The sequence below is a fragment of the Podarcis muralis genome, chromosome 5, assembly GCF_964188315.1.
Source record: "Podarcis muralis chromosome 5, rPodMur119.hap1.1, whole genome shotgun sequence".
NCBI classification, from domain to species: Eukaryota; Metazoa; Chordata; class Lepidosauria; order Squamata; family Lacertidae; genus Podarcis; species Podarcis muralis.
Genome location: NC_135659.1, coordinates 3,783,464 through 3,809,382, shown reverse-complemented (window position 1 = coordinate 3,809,382; position 25,919 = coordinate 3,783,464). Strand labels below are relative to the sequence as shown.

Here is a 25,919-nt window from a genome sequence, read left to right as displayed (position 1 = left end):
ATCCAGACGTGCTTCACATAACGGAGGTAGAATCTCTGTATTCTGCTCAAAGTGCCCTTGGAGACTCCAGTCCTCTCTACTACTAATCTAAGGCTGTTTTATGCTCTACTTGGAACCAAGAGTAATGAGAAATTCCCTAACATCCTTCTACACCACTAGAATTTACATCTTGAACCAAAAGCTTCACTTAAGAACAAGAAAAGTGATTACAGTTCTGGAGATATATATGCATTGTTTAAAGTATATTTTTGTTGCTGCTTTTAAGGGGAAAAGGGGGTAGAGCATCTGTACTCTGTATGACTGCCTTTCCCATCTTACAATACTACTCTCAGGTTTGATTGCTTCTCAACATCAAAAAATCAAAAATGTGTGAACAAGCACATTAAAAGTTACATCATTCATTTTTCAGAATAGACCTTGGAAGATGGGGAATCAGTGGTTATGCCAACCTGTGTTCAATGCTGGACTGAATCTCAGGCTCACTTGCTAATTCCTTGTCTAATTTCCAATTTTGAAGAAAAGCAGAGACTGCTGGTTTGGATGAAGTGGCATACTGATGGTTTGCCTCAAACCAGGCAAGTTGGCTAGACATGAGGTTGGGGGAATGGCAAGAAAGAATGTTGCATGCAAATCTGGGGTTCTCATCAATAATTTCATTATCACAGGAGTTCAAATATGGGTGTTTCTAAAGATACATTATGTGTTAAATGTTTATTTGGCCTCCCCATGATAAAATGCTTCCTGGATTACTTCCTGCTTGGAAACATGCCTGAAACTATTTACACATTTGTTTTATTAAAAAAGGGCACACAGTATAGGTGAATGAGGAACACAGGCAAAGAGCAACCTAAGCAGCAAGGCAGAACAAAGCTAACTTCAAAAGATATTCAGTAGTACCTAGATGCAATACCAAGTTTTCTTGGCCTGGAGAAGAATGCTGTATTACTCAAAAGCCTGCTTTATGACATTTTAAACAGTTATTGAGATAGTAAAAGCAAAATCTTGCTTATTCTCTTCTTAACAGCAACACTGCTGCTGCTGCTTTTGCAAGTTTTAATATTTTTCTAGTCTAGAGCAATCAGACTTGAGCCTGGATATTACTTTTTCTTTAATTCTTTAATTCTTTAATTCTTTCTTCTCTCTCTCTCTGTCACTGCTTCAATCCAGACCATACTCCAAGCCCACAGATCTTACGACTATGGTATGATAGAGTCGGTCTCCAGCTGACTCTGAGGGGAAAGCACTGGGAAAGGTCATAGCTCTTTGGGATAACAAGAAGAGCCCTTATGCACTTCAGCGGTCCAGAGAACTGACACAAACAGCTTGCTCAAGGGTCCACTGTTTCTGCTTTTTCCTGCAGTTTCTAGTGGAAGAGATCATATTAAGAAATGGCACTCAGGCCTAAATCCCTTTGGCTACATAGTAAAAGGAATAGCAGGTTCCCCCGTAGGCCACCAAAGCTCCATACAGTCAAGACAGCCAAGCGGAGGAACACAACAAGACAGGGAAAATCAATCTAAAGAGTGCTATTCAGCATTGTTACTAATAGAATGAAAACCAAGGAACTGGTATGTTCTCCCCACTTTAAAATTATTCATAATTTGGCATTCAACAAGCACCTTCCATGAGAGCCTAGAGACATACACAACCATTTTTTTAAATGTTAAAAACCATTTTTTAAAATGTCTCAAAATACATAAGATTTGCCATTGTACTATTATAGTTACACAATGGTCTGTAAGAAAACTTTATGAAGTTGTGAGACTTCCCACTTCCCTCAAAGCACATGCTAAAACCTTGCTACAAGGGGTCCCAACTGAGCTTGCTGTAACATCAGCCTACACCTTCTAACAGAGAGTGCTTTCATATTTCACAAACTGTGGATATTATATAAGAAGTGTAGAGAAGCAAGCCTATGATCTGTGTTGTTCTTTACATAGTCTGTATCACTTCAGGGACCAGGTCTGCTTCCTAGAACTGACTATGTGGCAAGTGGGGTTCCTCTTGTTACCTTCCTGCTCCCAGGCGGACAGCTGGGCTTGGTCCCGAGTTGCGCTCCCTAGCACTTCACGCGGCACAGGTTCCATTTTGGCATCCACGTTCTCCTGCCCTGGCAAATGGCTGCTTTCCTTCATGGCTTTCTGGAAAGCTTGGCCCAGCTCTCCCAGATTCATGTCCTTCAAGTCTCTATACAGCTCTTGCTGCTCTGACACATCCAGTTCTTCCCAGAACCGAAGCAGATGGCTCTGTCCCGCCTCAGCCAAGCAGCGCTGGAGCTCATGGATCTCATTGTCCCCGTCCATGGCCTATGGAGGAGAAGAGAACAGTAAGACTCACTGAGAAACTCTTAGCCCAAAAACACTTTGCACTTCCCCCAGCTACAGCAGCCTTGAATTTAATAATTCACTAGGTAGCCATAGCCAAGCAGGTAGTCACATAGGTGAGATTCAAGAAAGTAATTGAGTAGACTGGGAGATGGGTGAGTCACTCCTCCCCACATTTACCAAACTACTTGGGTCCCATGTTAGTGAAAAGAAGGAAACCCTCTTCCTTGTTTATTTATTAAATTTTGATACTGTTCTTTATCCATAGATCTCAGGGCAGTTCAGAACATAAAAATACAAGATAAAAAACACAAAATACATAATAAAAAGAAGAAGAAAAGGCATAGTTAGAAGGCGCTTTCCCTTTTCCTTACTAGCTTGCATTTTCATACTGGCTGCAGTGGAGGTGACTAATCTTCGTCTATGGCTAGCATGGAATTACAGGCCACTTGCCTCTTGATAACCTCATCAAAATATTTGAAGCCCACTATTTTTTGTGGAATGATTTACAAAACTGGAATATAGAGCATAAGACATGTTGAAAAGGATGTGCAGGATGCTGGCCTGAATCTTGATCCATGAAGGCCACCATTAAGAAGGGGAAAGCACCAATTCCAGTGATATCTAAGTGAACAGTTCTGCAGGGGGAAAGACTCCTGGCACAAGGAGGCAAAGATAGCCTAATTCACATCTGGAAAGGCAAATACTGAAACAGGGTTGTTCTTTTTTAAATTGTGTTTATTTTAGTGCTTCCATCCCATCTTATTTTCCAAAAAAGGAATTCAAGGTGGCATGAAATCACGCAACAGTTAAAAGCAGTATCTCATACACACACACACACACACACACACACCCTTTACAAACAGTAACAAGTGCATACCCCAATATTACTATAAACACCAATAACAACACCCATTTCTTTTTTTTATCCCCGTGTCCTCTACAGAACATATATATTCTCTGCATATATATGCGCCCTTTTGAAGCACCCCAGAGTTACTGCAACAAACAGACCAGCTTGCTAGACTCGTAGACATGCACACAAACGCCTCACTCGTCTCATCGAGCCACATCATACTTCTGCCACCGACTATGGTAACTTCCTTATAACATGGGGATGCCAGATGGGACACAGAAAACATCATTGTGCTGTGTCTATAAAAATAACATTATCTCTCTCTCTATATATATAGATACCGTATATACACACACATGTACAGTATGCGCTCCTTTTATGCCACCTGCCTTTTCTGCTACTCTGCAAAGCACCGTAAAACTCCATTCACCGCGACAGAAGCCAAATAAAGCCCACTCTGAAATGCCCTGCTGGGGCTGCTCAAATTTAGCACAATCGTCATTTTCTTTATAAAAAACGAAAACGCGACTCATTGCTCTGGCTCAGCTTGAACAACAAGAAGCTAGATGATATGCGATTTAACTCTCCCCCCCCCCCCCGCCGCCCGCCCGCCCGCTGCCGCCCGCGCCCCCTCCAGCAGGGGCTCACCTCCCGCGGCGACTCGCAGCGCCGTCTCCGCTCCTTCCTTCCCACCAGCCAGAGCCCTCTTCTCAAGCCCCGCCCCTCCTCACCCACCTCGACCAATGGCAAGCTCCGCGGGGCGGGGCGGCGCCTCTGCCACGTCATGCCAGGTCCCGGAGGAGCCGCGCGACGGCATTGGCTGGGCGCCGGGGCGCGCGGGGCGGGGCGGGGCTCGCCAGGGGAAGGGCGCCTGGCGCGGGGCGGCCTCTCGTTGCTATGGCAACGGGCCCCTTTGGCGTGCTGGTCCCGAAGTGAGCGAGGCCTGGTTCCTCTCTTCTTCCATGAGTCATAGGGTTGCAACACGCATATTTGCAAATAAAATGTGTGACACCCAAACAAGTATCGTAAGATAATCTAGGGAGTGGTCCCTAAGGCCAGGACTTCCTTCCTAAGCTGGTCTGCTGAGTCCTCACTTCTCTTAAAATCCTCTATTATTATTAGTCACTTCATTTCGAAACTGCTTTACGTTTTTAAGATTTAAATCTCAAAACGGTTTACAACCCACATTAAAACATCAGATAAAACAGTCCAGGATAAAACATTACCGAAGAAAGTCAGAAAGTACCATATACATTCAAAGCAGCGTAATTAAGAGAGAGCGGAAATACTATTTTAAAGATTTCAAAACAAAAGTTTACAAAGGTGGTCAGCTGCACAAGGCTCATTCAACAGCAAAGCTAACAGGAGGGAAGGGGGACTTTTCAAAAGATAACGTAACTAAAGGATGTCAAATATAAAATGCACAAGTAAGACAGCATAATTGTCGTTTAGTCGTTTAGTCGTGTCCGCCTCTTCGTGACCCCCTGGACCAGAGCACGCCAGGCCCTCCTGTCTTCCACTGCCCCCCACAGTTTGGTCAAACTCATGCTGGTAGCTTCGAGAACACTGTCCCACCATCTCGTCCTCTGTCGTCCCCTTCTCCTTGTGCCCTCCATCTTTCCCAACATCAGGGTCTTTTCCAGGGAGTCTTGTCTTCTCATGAGGTGGCCAAAGTATTGGAGCCTCAGCTTCACGATCTGTCCTTCCAGTGAGCACTCAGGGCTGATCTCCTTAAGAATGGAGAGGTTTGATCTTCTTGCAGTCCATGGGACTCTCAAGAGTCTTCTCCAGCACCATAATTCAAAAGCATCAATTCTTTGGCAATCAGCCTTCTTTATGGTCCAGCTCTCACTTCCATACATCACTACTGGGAAAACCATGGCTTTAACTATGCGGACCTTTGTTGGCAAGGTGATGTCTCTGCTTTTTAATATGTTGTCTAGGTTTGCTATCGCCTTTCTCCCAAGGAGCAGGCGTCTTTTAATTTCGTGACTGCTGTCACCTTCTGCAGTGATCATGGAGCCCAAGAAAGTAAAATCTCTCACTGCCTCCATTTCTTCCCCTTCTATTTGCCAGGAGGTGATGGGCCCAGTGGCCATGATCTTCGTTTTTTTGATGTTGAGCTTCAGACCATATTTTGCGCTCTCCTCTTTCACCCTCATTAAAAGGTTCTTTAATTCCTCCTCACTTTCTGCCATCAAGGTTGTGTCATCTGCATATCTGAGGTTGTTGATATTTCTTCCGGCGATCTTAATTCCAGCTTGGGATTCATCCAGCCCAGCCTTTCGCATGATGAATTATGCATATAAGTTAAATAAGCAGGGAGACAATATACAGCCTTGCCGTACTCCTTTCCCAATTTTGAACCAAAAGACAGCATAATTAGCAAGAGAATAATAAAAAATAAAAAATAGAGAACATATTACCATAAGCACAGACCATATTTGTTGCTGTTGCCGCCAATCCTGCTGGTGCAGAATGCTGCAGCATGATTGCTGACTGGAGTGAGGACTTGGGGATCATTCTATTGCTCTTTGGGGCAGTTGTAAAGATGAATGAGATCATAGGATCATATAATTGTGAAGGGAGAATTGTAGAGTTGGAAGAGACCTTGAGGGTCATCTCATCTAACCATCTCCAATGCAGGAATCGCAACTGAAGCATCTGGGACAGATGGCCATCCAACCTCTGCTTAAACCTCCAAGGAAGGAGAGTCCACCACCTCTTGTGGGAGTCTGAACTCCTCTTACTGTCAGCAAGCTTTTCTGAATGTTTAGTCGGAATCTCCTTTCTTGCAACTTGAAGCCATTGCCTTGAGTCCTGCCCTCAAGAGCAGGAGAAAACAAGAATGCTTCCTCTTCTGTTTGACAGTCCTTCAGCTATTTGAAGATGGCTATTATATCTCCCTCAGTCTCCTCTTTTCCAGGCTAAATATCCCTAACTCCTTCAACCATTCCTCATAAGGCTTGGTTTCCAGACCCTCGATTAGCTTGGTCACCCTCCTCTGCACATGTTCCAGCTTGTCAGCATCCTTCTTACCGTAAATTGTGGTGCCCAGAACTGGTTACTGGTGTGGTCTGACTAAGGCAGAATCAAGTGGTACTATTACTTCCCTTGATCTGGACACTAGACTGCTGTTGTTGCAGACTAAAACAGCATTCACTTTTTTGCTGAATTTCTACAGCCAGGTTTGGGGTAGGAGAACCTTCCTTTGTATTTCTATTAGATTTATGCAGTTAATCGTGTCTAAGAACCAGCATATGCACCTCATAATCTCTGGGTAGAGAGTCATTTCTTGGTGACTGCGTCTTCTGCTTTCCCACACTTGGATGGGGGGGGGGGACTGGGTTATTTTTGTCTGTCCCCCTTTCCACCTTCAACTGTTGTAGGGAATATATTCAAGTGGGGAGAGGTGTGGCATCTCCTCAGAGTATTGCGGATGAATGATGTCAATCAACATTTGATGATCTCCTTCTACCGGTCAACAATAGAAAGTGTCCTTTCATACTGCATCACGGTGTGGTACGCTGGTTTGACATCAACTGATAGGAAGTGCCCACAGAGGGTGGACTGTCCTGTGAATCCACTGGATGAAATACGGAAGAACTTTGCCTCAGGAGAGTGAGGAAAATTCTCAGGGATGATTCACACCCTGGCCGGCACTTTCTTGATCTTCTGCCCTCGGGCAGAAGATATAGAAGCATGATTAGTCACACCAACAGGGTAAAGAACGGCTTCTATCCGTGGGCTGTTGGGCTGCTGAATGAAAAGATAACAACAGGGCAACGGACTTTCGGGTTTGGTGGGTGTGCGTCAGTAAACAAGGGGAATTAAGACTAAGAGAGCTGAGTAGGGGGTGCTCGTGTAATCTCACTGTATACAAATTGTACAAGTGACAATAAAGTATTTCAATTCAATTTCAGTTCAGTGTGCCTTTCTTGTATACACCATTGTGTTTGTGACAGCAATCCCCCTGTACAGGTGTACTTGCAATCTTCTATCCTCGAGGAGCCACCCCTCTCATTTCCCAGCAGAGCTGCTAGCTGCTAACAAGAACATAAATCATTCTTTACAGTTCTTTGGCACGGCTCTTACAGTTTAGGTATAAACTGACCCACTGTTTTGCTGACCAAGCTACCTATAATAGAGGAACACCAACTGACTGCAGCAGGCAGAGGAATCATTTTGTATAGAATTATTGCATTTGGCTGTGCTCTTTTATCTCTGGTCGGGGACAGAGGGTGGCACTAGGGAGGGAAATGTCGTCGCGCCACTCCTTGGTGTGTGGAGTGCCGCAGGGCGCAATCCTCTCCCCAATGCTTTTTAACATCTTTATGCGCCCTCTTGGCCACATTATCCGGAGCTTTGGGCTGGGCTGTCACCAATATGCTGATGACACTCAGTTCTATCTGCTGATGGATGGCCACACCGACTCAGCCCCGGACACACTGACCAGATGCTTGGAAGCTGTGGCTGGATGGTTTTGTGGGAGCCGATTGAAACTAAATCCTTCGAAGACAGAGGTCCTATGGCTGGGTCGGGATGGCATGGGGATGAGGGACCAACTCCCTTCTCTTGCGGGGGCCCAATTAGTGCCATTGCCTTCCGTTAAGAGTTTGGGTGTAATCCTTGACGCCTCCCTTTCCATGGAGGCGCAAGTTACAGCAACAGCCAAGGCGACATTTTTCCACCTTCACCGCATCAAGCAGTTGGTCCCTTACCTTTCCCGCCCCGACCTGGCCACAGTGATCCATGCGACGGTTCATCTCCAGGCTTGACTACTGTAATTCGCTCTACGCAGGGCTGCCCTTGAAGCTGTCCCAGAAACTCCAGCGGGTGCAGAATGCTGCAGCGAGGCTCCTCACGGGGTCTTTGCCATGGGAGCATATTCACCCAGTGCTTTTCCAGCTGCACTGGCTCCCAGTGGAGTACAGGGTCAGATTTAAGGTGCTGGTTTTGACCTTTAAAGCCCTTCATGGCCTAGGACCCTCGTACCTACGGGACCGCCTCTCCTGGTATGCCCCACGGAGAGCCTCAAGGTCCATAAATAGCAACACCCTAGTGGTCCCGGGCCCTAAGGAAGTTAGATTAGCCTCAACCAGAGCCAGGGCCTTTTCAACACTGGCCCCGGCTGGTGGAACGCTCTGCCTCATGAGACCAGGGCCCTGCAGGATCTGATTTCTTTCCGCAGGGCCTGTAAGGCAGAGTTGTTCCACCTGGCCTTTGGCTTGGAGCCAATTTGATTCCCTCCCTCCCTCTCTTTCTTTTTTCCTTTCCTTCTCCTTCTGCAATGAGGCTACATTTTAATATTTTAATGTTTCAATATTTTAATGTTGTATTTTTAATTTTGTTTTTAAGTTGTAATCATTTAACTTGTTTTTATTATTGCTTGTAAGCCGCTCTGAGCCTGGCCTTGGCTGGGGAGGGCGGGGTATAAATAATAAAAAATTATTATTATTACTATTATTATTATTATTATTTCATAATGCCTTGAAATTGCTTTGTGTAACAATGATTTTTTTAATTTAAAAAATGATACGTCTAAGTCAACAAGTGGGCCCTTGCAAAAATGAAACATGTGAACTCTCCCTACCCCAATACAGTGGTACCTCGGGTTAAGTACTTAATTCATTCCAGAGGTCTGTTCTTAACCTGAAACTGTTCTAAACCTGAAGCACCACTTTAGCTAATGGGGCCTCCTGCTGCCGCCCCGCCAGAACAATTTCTGTTCTCATCCTGAAGCAAAGTTCTTAACCTGAGGTACTATTTCTGGGTTAGCGGAGTCTGTAACCTGAAGCGTATGTAACCTGAAGTGTATGTAACCTGAGGTACCACTGTATATTTGTGGGCCACTGGTTCATAAATTTATCAGGAAGAATCTGCAGCATAAAGTTATGATCAATGATTCATTTTTAAGGGAGAAATCAAAATATAATGAATTCAGCTGTTATTTGTCAAGTAACAGGCCTTTTATTTTTTGTTGTGGTTACCAAAGCACAATGTACAATTTACTGCTAAGCTAAAGCACACACTCCTTCGCGGCTTGGATTGAATATCTGTTACACAGAGGGATTGCGCCATATGATTTTGGAAACTTTCCTGGTTGACTTGATATTTTTCCACAAAATTGTGGATGTTAAGATTCAGCCTTGTGGCCATATGGAAGCCTCTTTTGACTTATGGGAAGTACAATTTTACTTGGAAGAATGTTTGAACTTACTTGGCCCTTTGTCTTCTCATGCCCATTCAATCCTCCCCACCCCTTTTCTTTGCTTCTTCCACTAGTATCAGTTGCTGGCACTCCAGGACGTGCTCTTATGGGAAGCTGACTTACAGCACCAGGCTCATTGGTAGTCCAACTCTGTGTTACAAAGATGCCTTGCCACCGTGACATGAAAGCTGGCAGCATCAACAACCCTGCCATGTGGGAATCCCTAGACAACCACAACGCCTGGAGACAAGCAATCAAGTTGTGTATCCATAGCAGGGTCACAAAGAGTCAGACATGACTAAACAACAACAGCAGTGACCAGAGGAGAAAAACCCACTGGGATGAGTGCGGAGCAGAAACGTCATGGTGCACCAGCAGCAGCACAACTGGAGGCCTTCATCTGCCCCAGTTGCAACAAAACATGTCCTTCCTGCATGGGTCTCCACTGCCACAGCAGGCGCTACTATGGTCCAACAGTTTGACTTCACAAACGGCGAAGTCCTGAGACAGACAGATGCCACACCTTCAAACTCTTATAGTAGTTTTGCTTCGTGATTGCTTTCTGTTTTGTATGGTTTTTCTCAGGGTGCACTTTTTAGTCCTGATGCCCTTTTATACGTACTGCACACATTATACAAATATTTTTTTCCTTAAAAAAATTCAGCCCTGGAATACGTTAAACAATTATCATAGTAACAGAGCATGAACTGAATATGAGCACACTACCTCCTTCTTAGCGGGACGCGGGTGGCGCTGTGGTCTAAACCACTGAGCCTCTTGGGCCTGCTGATTGGAAGGTCAGCGGTTCGAATCCCCACGACGGTGTGAGCTCCCGTTGTTCAGTCTCAGCTCCTGCCCACCTAGCAGTTCGAAAGCATGTAAAAGTGCAAGTAGATAACTAGTTACCGCTCTGGTGGGAAGGTAAACGGCGTTTCCGTGCGCTGCTCTAGTTTCGCCAGTAAAGCGAGATGAGTGCCGCAACCCGAGTCGTTTGTGACTGGACTTAACTATCAGGGGTCCTTTACCTTTACCTCCTTCTTAATAACTACCAGTCTCCAAAATGCTTTGGAGGAGGCAGTGCTTAAACAGTGTGTGAAATATCCAGGCAGGCTTGTTTCTAGTGTATTTTATTTGGACCATTCAAGCAAACAAAAATTCAGAGGGCTGCAGTTCTTAAGATCTCCATGGCCTATTCACCACTGACATGCACTGTGTTCCACACTACAGATGCCCAATTCAGTTTCTGCAATATCAAACTTCCCCCCACAGCCACTTCTGGTATTAATCCAGCCACTATATTCTTATTGCACATGCCTCTCAGCTCACATTGTAGCTTTGTCTTGCCTCAAACCCCCACACCTATTTATTCCCAATTTCTCCTTGAACCTTTGTGCTTGGCATTCTTCGGTCTGGAATGTACCTTCACTGCTGTACACATCAATGGACCCCCCCAAAATGTAGATTTATAATGAGATACCAGAAGGCATTTCAGATCTAAAGAACATCTTTGCATCAGGCAGCAATCTTTAAACTTCAGTGCCTGTCTGAACTTTATGCTCCCACCCATCACTAACACTGCAACACTGAAAACAACACAGCACGCCTCACTTAATGTCCCGTCACATGTGTGGGTGAAGCACAGTGACAGTTGTCTCAGAATGACCTAAATGAGTGATCATTACAGCCTTGGTGGGGCAGCACAACGCCCATTCCCTGGAGAAAGAACTTGGGAGTTTACCAATAATGAAATAGGAAGGATGCTGGCCAAGTGAGTTTTCAGCACAGAAATGTCTAATTTCTTTGTGTCAGTATTTGTATTTCCAGAATTTGTCCAGTTATGAAATATTTTGTTGTATTCAGTTACATTTCAAATATATACCAATATCAAATATGCCAAAAGGATTAGGAATAGAGAACATACATAAATAAGCCCTTTTGAGTATTTATATTTCTGCTAATTCTCATTCCTTTTTTTCATCTTCTTTCGTCCGTGTTTTTGAAGAGGAGCTACTGCACAGTGGCCTTCTTTCGAGGCCAAGCTATATACATTATGCAAAATGCATTGTTTACACCTCTTTTTATTTATTCTTGAATCAATCAGATTACTTTGAAAATGGCAATTATTATTTTTAACTAAGTTTAATGCTGCCTCCTCTATCTTGACTATAGCCTTGTTGGCCCTCCTGTTGGAGAATGAAAAATCTCTGATTTGACATAAACCTTTGTAGACATGCTGTCCAAATAAATGAACTGTGAACTGTTAGTCCCTTGCTATGTTTCTGGAAGGCTAGAACATCAATTTGGTTGCCTTTAGTGCTTTCATTGACTGTTTGAAGATCATGCCTGAAGATGGGTTCCTTAGCTTAAAAGGTTGGCATAAGGTCTCTTTTGGCTTTTTTACTGATATTTCTTTGCCAAGGATAGTTGGCAACAGACACCAATGTAGTGATATCTAGATATTTCCCCATGACCTCACTCCCAACCCCCAATCCTCTGGGATGGTAGCTAATTGATCTATGCTGGTGAACAAGGCAGCAAGCACTGGGGCCCGCAAATGAACATTGGCCTTAAGAAGCTCGGGTGAAATATTGTCTGCACCAGGAGCTTTGCCAGGTTTAAGAGATTGAATGAGCCTTGCGAGCTTCTTCAGTTGACACCGGGGGCCACTCAGCACCAATATCACTTAGAGGTAGGGACAGATGTTGCTTAGTTGTGTATAAGGATTGGAAGTATGACTCCCAAATCCCAACAGAGATGGTATATTCCACTTTGGAGGGGGAATCTTGCCATCCTTTTGCAACTATTTTCCAAAAGGTGGCTGAGTCCCTCCTTCGAGAGGTCTCTATTAAACATTGCCACTCTCCCCTTTGGGCCTGAAACTTTTTCTTTTTGATCAAAGCTTTATAATTTTGTTTAGCTTCAAACCACTCTGCAGGGAGTGAGGGTAGATTGGCAGACCTATAGTTCCTGTATTTTCCCAACAAAGACCGCTTCACAGCGAGGCATTCCTGATCAAACCAGGGTTAAGATTTGTTGGAGTATAATGGTCATCGCATTGCCTTTTTGGGGGTCAAATAGGGTTGAAGAAGTGAAATCAAATCCTGAAACAAGTTTATTCTAGTTTCAGAGCATGAGGAGTTTAAGAAGTTGTCTCTCCTAATGAGGAATATATCTGAGCACTCTGCAGGCATGTTTGCTCTGCAGTAAAAGCCGGAAGGCAGAAAGAGCATCTGAAAACAGACATATACAATCCAGACCAATCAAGACTTGTTACAAAACCGTAACGCCTAATGGTTCTCAGGGCACCATAAGCACCATCTCTGCACAATGTTTTGCTTAGAGTCCTAATCTTGGATGTTGTCATTCATACAGTTCTGTCAGTTCAGTATCTCAAATGTCTGCAGGGGAGACGTGGGCTCTTAACCAGGTTCAAAATGAAGTAGTGATATCAAGGCTAGCAAGATGTATCCGAATCCCCTTCCCTTTCAGTATACAAAACCTAAAGGATATTTTGTCTTAGTAAAGCAAGTTGCATATTTAAGGTGAATGTGTGTCATCAAACCTAGGGTTCAAAGATATGGCAACGAGTTACTGAAAGATCTTTTTATGCCAGAGAGATTCAGATTTCTTCTGCTACTGTCCCGCCAGGATCGCTGTACCTCAGTCACAAGATTTACGTCTTGTATGTCACCATTTTGGGGGGTCCCTCTTCATTGACCACTGAGTGCCACTGGGACATGTTGTGTCCAGCAGGTATCAGATCAATGTTTAGAGAACCTCATCCTTAGAAATGTAACAAGACTGTCCATAGATCAATGCAGCAAATGGAGCTGGTGTTCTGTAACCACCAATCTTACGTTGCCTGAATTTACTTTGGTACAGGATGTTGGAAGTTCTTGTTTTGAAGTCAGAGATTAGACTGCATATTTGGATGTTTTCTCTATGAAGGGTGAAAGGTTTGCTAAATATTGCAGTTGGATACCATTCTGTGGCTGCTGAGGAGAAATAGGAGGAAGGCCTAAATACCCTCTCAGAAAGGTTATTTCCTGTTCAGGACAGGGAAGGAAAAGCCAGTCATTCTGTCTGTGACTCGCTCATTCCTTGCAAGGCAATGGGGTGGGGGAGAGGAGGAAGCCACCTTGCCTCTTGGCTTTTTGGGGGAAGCTACATGAACCCCAACATCATAGCACTCTGACCATACCTGTGGCCAAGAGGAAGAACTATTCCTGAATAAACTCCTGCCTCACCTGACACCCAGGAAGAACACTAGCTTTATAATTCAAATGGTACACATTTAAAAAACAACTTGCTAAGTTCTTTCAGTCTTGTTTTTTCTCTCCATTGTGAAGACCACTGGCAGCCTGCCCCATATTGAGCTTTCTGTTGTATTTTTTGGCAATCCTGGGGAGTTTCTTTTCCTCCTCTTGGGTATTTCGCAACTAGCTTTAGACATTACAAAAAGGTCATGCCACAGTAGACCGGGAAGCTTCTGTCTAATTGGTGGTGACTCACACTGAGGTAGAACTGAAATATGCAGACTTGAATTTTTTCCACTTTCACAGAAGGGCTAAGAGAGTGACAGTAATGTGCTCACAATGTTGCTAAAGACGCTGTTTGCCTCCCTGTAGTCACAAAACCCTTTACACAGTGTTGAAGGGACTCCCTCTTGCATCACACTTTTCTGTAAGGAAGGCTACTGTTTCTGTCCCACCCAGCAATGATTCCATTTTTTAAGTACATACCATGGTCCACCTTGCCTATTTTTAAATGTTGGGAGAAATCATTAATTATTGCTTCACACTACAGCAGCTACTGCACAATAGAAAGATATTTTATTTTAAGCAAAGGGGACTGATTTATCTGCACAGATTTTTTAAAACTATACAGAATGAGAAAGGCAATTTTCATTACCCCAATTTTCAGGAACGTCCAGGATAAGCAGTTACTCCTGAGAAGTGCTCCTGGCACCATTTATAGGACGTATCCTAAACATCTCCGTTTCCATGAAGAAGGGCTACCTGTGCAGCCTTCAAGGGCAGTCTAGGAACATCTTATCCCTACAATGCTTTGAATAGATGGACAGTCGTTCCACAGTACAAGTGTGGGAGTGCAACAGATGGGCAGCATTATTCTCAAACCACAGTAGGCTGCTGCTTCTCTCCAGAAAGTACTATATGGGACTGAATTATCCTTCTTCACACCAGTTTTACTGCTTCCAGTACATCTGCCAGGACGTAAGTAGTGTCCCATGCTTGACCAGGTTGTCGCAGGGCCTTCTCCAGAATCTGAGCTGTGTCTCGGAGCTCTGCAGGAGGTAGCTTGTGCTTAGCCTGCTGCTGGCAGAATAGGATTTCATTTACCTCCCCCTCAATCCTCCGGACATAGAGCAAAGGGAAAGTCTCTCTTAGGGTAGCCAGAACAGCATCTCGAAGCTGGGTGTCTCGACACACCAAATTTAGAATGAAGAGGCCTGCAGAGAGGAATAAGACACTTTGATTATTACAAAGCAGATGTCAGAGGTCACAGAGCACCCATTTAGATTTGTTTGTAGGAGGGGGTTTACTGATTTGTGGGGGTAGGTTGAGTAGTTGATCCATAGCCTAGGGTGGTGTTTGAATGTTGGCAGACAAGGAGGATTGTTTTAAAAGTTTTTATCTTCTGGGTGTGAGAAAAGGGGCCAAGACAGGTGTAGCAAGGTGGGATTGTGTGTGTGTGTGTGTGTGTGTGTGTGTGTGTGTGTGTGTAAGGTACAATGTTGAAAATTCCCATTGTTCTCGGCGCATTTTGTGTGAGTAGATACCTTAGGAACTATTTCTGGCACACTTCCAGGTCTTTCAGGTTATTATTTCAGGTTATCATCCCCCAAATCTTGATACCATATTGCATTTGAGCTACCAAGATAAACAGGCACCACTACAGGGACAGAATCCTGAAGTGAAAATATGTTTGCTGTTATCTGACTGTGATCTGCTTGTCACATACAAAACAACCCTATTTGCTAAAGCTGCTAAAAGTATTTGTGCTAGCTATATAAAAGACAATGCTGTAGACTGTGCACGCAATTCATTAATTTGACTTATTGTAAAAGGATGTATATCTCTGGATTTCTTTTGACAGGTTTTAATGGACTTGCTGGATCTGTGAATGAATCTGTAATGGCTTTTAGTCAGAAACAATGAAAATGCAGGTATCTGCTCCAGGGCACTTAAGGCCCATTGACCCTCACCTTCCTTCTTCAGAAGGGTCCTCACTTTCTGAAGGAAGGACTTCTCCACAAAGGCTGGGGGTGGGCAGCTCATACCCAAGGAAGAGTCCTTGCTGTCCACATCAAACATGATGGCATCATAAGAGGATGAAGCTGAAGGAAAACAGGAGTGTGTTTTTGTGAGATCAACAGAAATAGGGTGAAGCAGAACAAGTGTTTGGACATGTAAGTGCCCTGGTGTCAAACTAAAATAGCCAACAGTGTGACCACACCAACCTGTCTTTTACCAACAGGACTCTCTGTAAAGAGCAGTTATCTAGCAACAAGGTATTTGGAAACAATTTCCATCCATCTCAAGGGTGTCTAGTACAGCCTTCCAAAACCTAGTGTCCTCCAGATATTTTGAACACAGTGAACACAACTATTGGCAAAGGATGGTCTAGGAAGCCCATTTGTTTCCATAGGAATGCACTTACTGCAGTAGTACCTCTGGTAACGAGCGGAATCCGTTCCAGAGGTCCGTTCATAACCGGAAACTGCTTGTAACCTGAGGTGCCATTAGCGAAAGTGTGTCTCCCTCTGGCTTGCGATTTCCGCTCACATCCCGGGGCAAAGTTTGCAACCGGGAGCGGCTACTTCCAGGTTACCAGAGCTCGTAACCCGCAGCATGCGCAACCAGAGGCGTTCACAACCAGAGGTACCACTGTACTGACATGCATTAATGCCATAGAAACTGTGCAGTGAAGTGCAATGCCCTAAACCAGCCTTTTTCAACCCAGGGTCTCAGCTTTTGCTGGACAACAACTCCCATCATCCCTTGTGAGAAGTGCAATCAGTCAGGAATGAGGGACGTTGTAGTACAACATCATCTGAAAATGGCTGCCCTAGACATTGGGGTACCCTCAAAAGAAACTACTCTACCTTAGGAATTTCTTTGCATTTACTTCTCTTTGACCCCTCACTACCATAACCACTGCCAAGCGGAACAAGGGGACTGGGAGTTGGAGGCAGCTGAAAGTAGAATCATAGCTATTCTTATTTCCTTTCTCTCCTCTGAGTGTGTGTGAGACATCTTTTCCCAATGGTTGTATTCAGGTCCAGGACAATCCAAAATACAGTGTTGAGTCACAATGACTACAAATAATCTGAGAAAATATTGAATAACAACAAAAAAATCTAAATTTGATGCACATTTCCCCATATTTTGTGACACAGAAGGGCCCCCAAAAGCCCCCATCCCACCAATCTCTCAAGCAGAAGGGGAGACGGAAGTAAAGAAAAAGAGTTATATACCAGGGCAGACCCCTCTCCCCAACCCCTCTCCCCAACTCTGACATGTAGGCAACACAAAAAAGCAGGAGTACAACAGAGATTATTTGGAGAATCATGAAACGCTTGGCCTCTGGAAGGCAAACAGATTACACAGGCTTATATGGGAAATGGTTACCTTCTGCTGCAAGGCTGTCAACATAAACTAAGCCATCTGCAATGTGAACTTTGAGCCTGTCTTCAGGTGAAAAGCCAAACCAGCGTGTAGCCACTTCCAACATAGCTGGGTCAATTTCCACTACATCAATAGAGCACTGCAAGAAGTAGTCATGGATGAAGAGAGGCAGGCTGCCGCCACCCAGGCCAATAACCAGCACACGGATCAGGGCCTCTGCAATCAGCACACAAAGCAGGCATGAATCAACAGGCATAACTGATAGGACGCATCTGCCAGTTACGAGGTGTGAGATATCCATACCACCATATCACCCAACTCAGTGCTAACCAAACCCCAATACATATGTAAACCCACTATGGTTCTATTACAACTGCGAACTTAATGGAAGCTGTGCTCCTACTGGCATATTTTGAAGGGCATATTATGGACTTTAACAGATTTGAACTGTGGCCTTGAAGACGATTTAGACACTGGCAGTAACAATCTTATCTCATGGGAAACTAAAGCATAAAGCCAGCATCTGCATGGAGTCATTTTGAACAGTCTCTCAGAAGTGGTGGTATTCATTTGTACTAACAAACAAGGCTACCTCTTGTGTACCCAGAGAAATGTGACACCATTACCTAGTGCATTTTATTGCCTTTTGGCGCCATCAATTTAATTCCACCTGCTAACAGTCCCCACTCTCCTTTTCATTCCAGTCTAACAAAGTGGGCTCTAGCCAATGAAAATTTATGGAAGATTTCAGGAATGGTTAGGGTGCCAGACTCTTGTTTTCTTATTCACAATCTACATTGATGCTGGATCAGTGAAATTACTGCTAGCAATCTGAAAATGCTGGCTGTAGAGAAGCAGCAGGATTCCCTCAAGCTTTTTGTGCAGGCTACATTTTAGCTGTGCAACAGCTAACAAATTTCTCTAACAAACACAACTTCTCACACAAATGACAAGTGAAAATGGAAATTAGTTGATCTTACTAATTACCTGGGAGGTGCTCAGGATTTTTCAGCAGGCACAATCCTGCAATCATTGCTCTATGGTGAGCACAACACAGATAGGTTTTGTCGATGGACTGACCGGCTGGCACAGCAGCAGGCTCAGCAGAGTTAATGGAGGCTGTTTTTTTCTTTTTTTTGTGCTTCTTATTCCCTGGAAGCAAAACAACAACAACTTAAATGGGCAAACCTATTCCTGCCATGCAGAAATAGTAGGGAAGGAGGCGTGATCACTGAAAACATTTGGGGCAGGAGACAGCAACTCCAAATAGCTCCTGGCATGTCCCTGTCCCCCCACTAGATTCAAGCTGAGCACGAAGCAAGAATCAATGCTCTGCTAGACCTAAGCCCTCTCAATAATTTTTTTCCTTTCATATAGTAGCCTCCTCTTCTCTTTTAGTACAGCCTCTTCTGATGGCTTTGTTAATTCTCCAATTCTCTTCTCTACCTTCAAAGAATGTGGAAAGCATTTTTTCCTTGAACAAGCAAGAGAGCTCCTTTTGGCCTAATACGTAAGAATCTTTTAGAGTTGAGTAACTTGGTTTCTAAAGGTAGATTGCAGACAGGAAACACACCCTTGCAGTCTAGCTCCTGTTCTGTAAATAAGAGTTGTGCTTATTTAGAATCATTAACCCAGAAGATTTATTCTCCCCACTGTTATTTATGCCCTCAGTACATACATAAAGGAGGCTCCCTTAATACTGCTAAGGGGTCAGATAAAAGGACTTCATGCACCAAAACTGAATTCATGCAATCTTGACACACAATGGGGCACAGGACAGCAGCAGCAGGGATCCGTATTTATTCACAGAGGTTTATAATATTTAATTCTTACTGCAAATTCCTCAAGCCATTTAACAAGAACAGATGGGCAGTCTGGAGGGAAAAGCAGTCCTCACATGCCCAAAGCTCAGATATGGGAAAACTCCTCAGAATCCCTTTCAAGCGGCACTCATAACTAGTGAACAGGTGAGTGGAACTGTGGATGCCTGCACATACTCAATGCAGAGAGGAAGTGCTACATGACCAACTCTTATTTTACAAGCTTTCATTGTTGTTGTTGTTGTTGTTGTTGTTTAGTCGTTTAGTCGTGTCCGACTCTTCGTGACCCCATGGACCAGAGCACGCCAGGCACCTCTGTCCTTTTAACATCACAGTAATCCAAGTTTATGCACCAACTACTGGTGCTGAAGAATCTGAAATTGACCCATTCTATGAAGACTTACAACACCTTATAGAAGTGACACCAAAGAAGGATGTTCTTCTCATTATAGGGGACTGGAATGCTAAAGTAGGGAATCAAGAGATAAAAGGAACAACTGGCAAGTTTGGCCTTGGAGATCAAAACGAAGCAGGGCAAAGGCTAATAGAGTTCTGTCAAGAGAACAAGCTGGTCATCACAAACACGCTTTTCCAACAACACAAGATCGACTCTACACATGGACATCACCAGATGGGCAGCATCGAAATCAGATTGATTATATTCTCTGCAGCCAAAGATGGAGAAGCTCTATACAGTCAGCAAAAACAAGACCTGGAGCTGACTGTGGCTCAGATCATCAGCTTCTTATAGCAAAATTCAAGCTTAAACTGAAGAAAGTAGGAAAAACCACTGGGCCGGTAAGATACAATCTAAGTCAAATCCCTTATGAATACACAGTGGAAGTGACGAACAGGTTTAAGGATTTAGATTTGGTGGACAGAGTGCCTGAAGAACTATGGATGGAGGCTCGTAACATTGTACAGGAGGCAGCAACGAAAACCATCCCAATGAAAAGGAAATGCAAGAAAGCAAAGTGGCTGTCCAACGAGGCCTTACAAATAGCAGAGGAGAGAAGGCAAGCAAAATGCGAGGGAGATTGTGAAAGATACAGGAAATTGAATGCAGATTTCCAAAGAACAGCAAGGAGAGACAAGAAGGCCTTCTTAAACGAGCAATGCAAACAAATAGAGGAAAACAACAGAATGGGAAGAACCAGAGATCTGTTCAAGAAAATTGGAGATATGAAAGGAACATTTCGTACAAAGATTACCATAATAAAAGACAAAAGTGGAAAGGACCTAACAGAAGCAGAAGACATCAAGAAGAGGTGGCAAGAATACACAGAGGAACTATACCAGAAAGAAATGGATGCCTCGTACACCCTAGGTAGTGTGGTTGCTGACCTTGAGCCAGACATCCTGGAAAGTGAAGTCAAATGGGCCTTAGAAAGCACTGCAAATAACAAGGCCAGTGGAAGTGATGGTATTCCAGCTGAACTATTTAAAATTTTAAAAGATGATGCTGTTAAGGTGCTACACTCAATATGCCAGCAAATTTGGAAAACTCAGCAGTGGCCAGAAGATTGGAGAAGATCAGTCTACATCCCAATCCCAAAGAAGGGCAGTGCCAAAGAATGCTCCAACTACCGCACAATTGCACTCATTTCACACGCTAGCAAGGTTATGCTTAAAATTCTACAAGGAAGGCTCAAGCAGTATGTGGATCGAGAACTCCCAGAAGTGCAAGCTGGATTTAGAAGAGGCAGAGGAACCAGAGACCAAATTGCAAACATGCGCTGGATTATGGAGAAAGCTAGAGAGTTCCAGAAAGACATCTACTTCTGCTTCATTGACTATGCAAAAGCCTTTGACTGTCGACCACAGCAAACTATGGCAAGTTCTTAAAGAAATTGGAGTGCCTGATCACCTCATCTGTCTCCTGAGAAATCTCTATGTGGGACAAGAAGCTACAGTTAGAACTGGATATGGAACAACTGATTGGTTCAAAATTGGGAAAGGAGTACGACAAGGCTGTATTTTGTCTCCCTGCTTATTTAATTTATATGCAGAATACATCATGCGAAAGGCTGGGCTGGATGAATCCCAAACTGGAATTAAGATTGCCGGAAGAAATATCAACAACCTCAGATATGCAGATGACACAACCTTGATGGCAGAAAGTGAGGAGGAATTAAAGAACATTTTAATGAGGGTGAAAGAGGAGAGCGCAAAATATGGTCTGAAGCTCAACATCAAAAAAACGAAGATCATGGCCACTGGTCCCATCACCTCCTGGCAAATAGAAGGGGAAGAAATGGAGGCAGTGAGAGATTTTACTTTCTTGGGCGCCATGATCACTGCAGATGGTGACAGCAGCCACGAAATTAAAAGACGCCTGCTTCTTGGGAGAAGGGCAATGACAGGCCTAGACAGCATCTTGAGAAGTAGAGATGTCACCTTGCCAACAAAGGTCCGTATAGTTAAAGCCATGGTCTTCCCAGTAGTGATGTATGGAAGTGAGAGCTGGACCATAAAGAAGGCTGATCACCGAAGAATTGATGCTTTTGAATTCTGGTGCTGGAGGAGACTCTTGAGAGTCCCATGGACTGCAAGAAGATCAAACCTCTCCATTCTGAAGGAAATCAGCCCTGAGTGCTCACTGGAAGGACAGATCCTGAAGCTGAGGCTCCAGTACTTTGGCCACCTCATGAGAAGAGAAGACTCCCTGGAGAAGACACTGATGCTGGGAAAGATGGAGGGCACAAGGAGAAGGGGGCGACAGAGTACGAGATGGTTGGATAGCGTTTTTGAGGTTACCAGCATGAGTTTGACAAGCTTTCATGCACACACACAACTCATAGTTTAGTTCTCTCCAAAAATCAGAGGAATGGAAGCCTCCTCTGTTGCAACTGAAACATACTCACTCCAGATTGTGCATGTTTTTGCCACAACTTGCTATTTCCACACTTGCCCAGTCCCTATGATTCTGCTTCCCACACCTCCCAGCAACCTCATTTTACAGATCAATAGTTGGCAGTTACTTGGCAAAGCCTCATTTCCTTGTAGTAAGGTCATCCCCATTTCATCTTCACCACACTTCATTTCACCTTTGTGGGAACCTCTGAATGAAAGTCTCGCCTCTGACTGCACCACATTCCTGTTGCTGAGGAAGATAAGGCGGCGGAAGTAGTGGGCACCATCACCTTTCACATCCTCAATAACATATTCCCCACTAAGGGGGCTCGTTCCACGATGCTGGATGGTGCGGATCCCAATGTCACCTCCCACTGACAGAAAAGGCACCTGCAGGAGAAGATGGTCAGAGGTTGCCACCACCTTACAGAAGGCATTATCAAAAAGCATGGAAACAGACCAATAAACAGATCATGTGTGAAATTACCGTATTTTTCGCCCCATAGGGCGCACCGGCCCATAAGACGCACCTAGTTTTTTGGGGGGGAAATAAAGAAAAAAAAATTTATTTCCCCCCCAAGGCGCGAGGCTGGGGCGGCGGAAGCCCGAGCTTCCCCCGACCCCAGATCAGGCTGCTCTCCGCAAGCCCTCCTGCAGCTTGTGCAGAGTTACCCGAAGCCCCAGCGCGACTGCTCAGCGCGCCGGGGCTTCGGGATAAGAGGCAGCGCTGCGCAAGCCGGGGGAGGGCTCCCGCGGCTTGTGCAGAGCTACCCGAAGCCCCGGCGCGACTGCTCAGCGTGCTGGGGCTTTGGGATAAGAGGCAGCGCTGCGCAAGCCGGGGGAGGGCTCCCGCGGGTTGCGCAGAGCTACCCGAAGCCCCGGTGTGACTGCTCAGTGCGCCGGGGCTTTGGGATAAGAGGCAGCTCTGCGCAAGCCTGAGGAGCCCCGCGGGAACTCCCGCGGGCTCCCAAGGCTTGTGGATAGCTTCCTGAAGCCTGGAGAGCGAGAGGGGTCGGTGCGCACTGACCCCTCTCGCTCTCCAGGCTTCAGCGAAAGCCTGCATTCGCCCCATAGGACGCACACACATTTCCCCTTCATTTTTGGAGGGGGAAAAGTGCGTCCTATAGGGCGAAAAATACGGTACCTTAAAGTGGGTTGGGCCGCTGTCCTGTCTGCCTCAGTTTTGTCTGTGATCTGCTCTCTTGGATTTTAGGCAAAATGTTAATTTTATTCTAAGAATTCTAGATCCACCTGATCTTGCAAAACATATTTAGTTTATCTTGCTTGAATAGGCCCATACATACAAGTCAAAATTATGGTTGATATGTTTCTAATGCTCCTACATCTGGCAGCAGTAGCTAGGAAAGCTCCACACACTCTTTTTGAAAGGATGGCTGAAGTGTGCCGTCTTTGACTGCTGCTGTTCAGAGGCATCTAGCACCTCCCTAAGGAGTGGTCAGTGGAGTTCCTCTACCATCATCTCCTGCATCAAGAGAACATTAAGCAAAAGCCTTGTGCCATCAGCAAATGTAACATAGTTTCATTCTCTGCAGCCCTTGAAAAAATCATTTCTAATTCTAGAAGCTCCTCAGCATTTACCTGCTGCCCAGCTGGGAGACCAGGTGGGGCCAGCTCCATCACCTTTTCCGACAGTTCTGCCTGGATTGCTTCCATACCTTCATAGTGCTGATCTCTGTGCAAAGCCACAGTTACTAGACGCCAGAATCCCGCACATGTAGCCAACTGCTTCCGTCCCTCATCCGTCCCAAAGAGCCACTCAGTTTCTCTGCCCTGTGGTACTGGGGAGAGGCAAAATGGAAAATATAGACAATAAAGAAACAATTGTCCAAGTACGTGAACAAAGTCAGAGCGTTCCAACATCTTATGTGGGCTTTGCTGAAGCAAGTCAAAGACTGCTACTCCATCTCCAATATGGAATGTTAATAGTACAGACATCATGACTATATCCTCAAGACAACTCTTTTACAGGCTCGGTTTGTACTCCTATGAATTGGCAGCAGATGCTGTTTACTTCACTTTAACAGGAAAAGCAGACATGTCTAGAATCAGTTGTAAAAGCCACCCCCTCTTTTTTTAATCTATTCAGGCTTGCTGCTGTTTTCCTTTGGAAGTAAGAAGATGAGAAACTACACTATGGGGACAAAAAAAAATACATGGGATTTTAAACCAATGTTTGTAAATTCACTAAGAGCAAAAATAATGCTGTAAACAGACCATTTGCTGTTCTTAAAACATTGCTTTTCAGTATATTTGGTGCTGCTGCTTTAATAATAAAACATATCCACTTCTTAAACATTACTGGCAGTGTGGGAGGAGACTCAGTTGAGACTCTTGGATTGTTTAGATTTAACTTGAACTTTCCAACCTTGGCCAATCAAGGAGATAAAAACTTACCAATGAAGATAGCAAATTTATTGTCAAAAGACGCTTTCACATTCAGGCTGTGCACCACATGCAAAGTGTAACGGGCTCGGCCAGTGTCCTTGCTGCAAAGGTCCAGTGGGACTGTGCCTGAACTGGGGTTCTTATTGATCTGGCTCCGTAGCAGAGAGTAGTGTTGCCTCTCTTTCACTGCCTCAATCAGATGCTCAGTGCTCTTGAACCGGATAGGCTTGTCCTGTGCTTCAGCACACAGCTCCAGGATGCATAAAGCTGAGCCTGGGACACGCCTAATCTTTGTCATTACATAGACAAAGATGGGCAGGGCAAATTCTCCCTCTGAAGTTCCTGCTTTATCGCCAGAGACTTGGTGTATTCGCACCATCCAGCCTTCCCGGGAGAAATATTCTATGGCCATCTTCGATACATGTGCTTGGGCCAAGGTTACGCAGAGGTAGCGGCCCCCAAACTGCAGAACACGGCTAATTTCAGCAAACATCCTTTCTGCCCTACTCAACGTGGTCTCTTCCCCATCAGTCAGGAGGGCATCAAGTGTGCCTTTGTCCAGTACCACTTGGAAGCGCTCATCAGGAAAATCCATTTGCAACACATCCATGACCATGTAAGTCATCTTCGGCCTCAGGTGAGCACTGCGCTCCTCCATCTGCTTGATAACCACTTCACTGATGTCCACATTGGTGATATCTTGATACCCTTCATCGTAGAGCTGCTCACTCAGTTCTGAGTTCCCACAGCCAGCCACAAGAATCTAGTGGGAAAACACATAAAGAATGTCACATGCCTTGTGGGCAAACCAAAATGGTTTCTTAAAACAGACATTCCCAGAATGAATTCAGAGACAAGAACATGTGAAGGATTATCAACCAGAAATACAGTTGCTATGTACCACAAAATACCCCCAAATAAAACAACTGGTTGTGTAGAAGTCAGAAGAAAAGAAAAGAAATAATCACCAACAAGTTCCACTACATAATGGCCACTGAAATGAAAAAGACAGGAGGCAGAGGACTGAGTTTTCCTGCCAATTTGCTCATTTTCTTCTGGCAATGAGTTTTAAATACCCTTTGAAAGCATTAAAACATGACAACTATTCTCATTCAGCAGCATATACAGGATGTTCCTTACACACAATAACTGGAGGAAATGGGGTGGGGAGAGAGCTGCAAGTGTTGCTTTCATGCTATAAACACTGCAACACGCCACATCATTGTGTTGGCCCTTCTCTGAACGTTTCACAACCCTATAATATCCTCTAAAAAAGCACTTATTTTAACCGTCCCTCCACGCCTTTATTTACTTATTTAATAAAATCAATACACTACTTGATTACAACAATAAAACTTCAAATTGATTTACAGAAAGGTAAAAACCATAAAATCAGGGGGAGGGGAATTGCAATTCATTAAAACCACCCTGAGATCTTCGGGTGAAGATGCAATACATAATAGTATTGATGTTTTCAGCAGGGGACGCAAAGAGCGCGGCGAAGGCGCCTGCGTATCACGAGGCAGGGAGTTCCTCCGGCCCCGCTCCTCGCCTCACCGAGTCCCGCGGCCGCAGGTACCGTCCCAGGGAGGCCCGGAGGTCCTGCCACTCGCCGTACCACTCGAAGGCGCGCCCGCCTCGCTCCCGAAAGAAGCGCTCCCAGTAGCCGGACGAGGCGAAATCCCGCGCGCGCCCGGGAAGCAGCCGCAGCGCCGCCATGGCGAGAAGGGGACGGCAAACTGCGCCTGCGCGGCGGGACCAGACGCCGGAAGCGCCTTTCTGGCACGGTTCCTCCCCCTC

The 25,919-nt window shown here is 44.9% G+C and overlaps 2 protein-coding genes across 11 annotated transcripts in view; both read right to left on the bottom strand.

The window, feature by feature from the left end:
* Positions 1–3,962, bottom strand: part of UAP1 (UDP-N-acetylglucosamine pyrophosphorylase 1) — a 249,501-nt gene extending 245,539 nt beyond the window's left edge. For 3 of the 4 annotated variants that reach the window (XM_077928183.1, XM_077928182.1, XM_077928184.1), the window contains exons 1-2: positions 3,537–3,728; positions 2,012–2,306 (exon numbers count right to left, since the gene is read on the bottom strand). In XM_077928183.1, the coding sequence (XP_077784309.1) occupies positions 2,012–2,306; positions 3,537–3,713 (472 nt within the window). In that variant the 5' untranslated portion in view covers positions 3,714–3,728. Of the gene's footprint in view, positions 1–2,011; positions 2,307–3,536; positions 3,729–3,828 lie in introns of those variants that run through there. The other variant, XM_028732291.2, reaches the window with a different exon arrangement.
* Positions 3,963–14,201: 10,239 nt separating this feature from the next.
* Positions 14,202–25,869, bottom strand: METTL13 (methyltransferase 13, eEF1A N-terminus and K55). Of its 7 annotated transcripts, none has more exons than XM_028732283.2 (8): positions 25,738–25,868; positions 24,129–24,882; positions 23,313–23,512; positions 21,842–22,103; positions 18,028–18,192; positions 17,044–17,256; positions 15,618–15,749; positions 14,202–14,861 (listed from the first exon to the last, which is right to left on the bottom strand). In XM_028732283.2, exons 2-8 carry the CDS (start codon positions 24,775–24,777, stop codon positions 14,587–14,589), a joined length of 1,896 nt encoding a protein of 631 aa, XP_028588116.2. In that variant the 5' UTR covers positions 24,778–24,882; positions 25,738–25,868; the 3' UTR covers positions 14,202–14,586. The 7 variants fall into 7 exon arrangements, with proteins under 7 accessions (XP_028588116.2, XP_077784313.1, XP_028588119.2 ...); XM_077928187.1 differs by having other exon boundaries at positions 25,677–25,867; XM_028732286.2 differs by having other exon boundaries at positions 21,908–22,103; positions 25,738–25,867.
* Between the last annotated feature and the right edge of the window lie 50 nt (positions 25,870–25,919).

Coding starts and splice junctions, on each gene's coding strand:
- METTL13 (XM_077928187.1), bottom strand. CDS start 25,838: ATGGCGGCGCTGCGGCTGCTTCCCGGGCGCGCGCGGGATTTCGCCTCG. Junction 22,104..23,312: donor GTCTCCCAGCTGGGCAGCAG/GTAAATGCTGAG, acceptor CTTCTCCTGCAG/GTGCCTTTTCTGTCAGTGGG. Junction 18,193..21,841: donor AGGAAATGAGGCTTTGCCAA/GTAACTGCCAAC, acceptor TTTTGCTTCCAG/GGAATAAGAAGCACAAAAAA.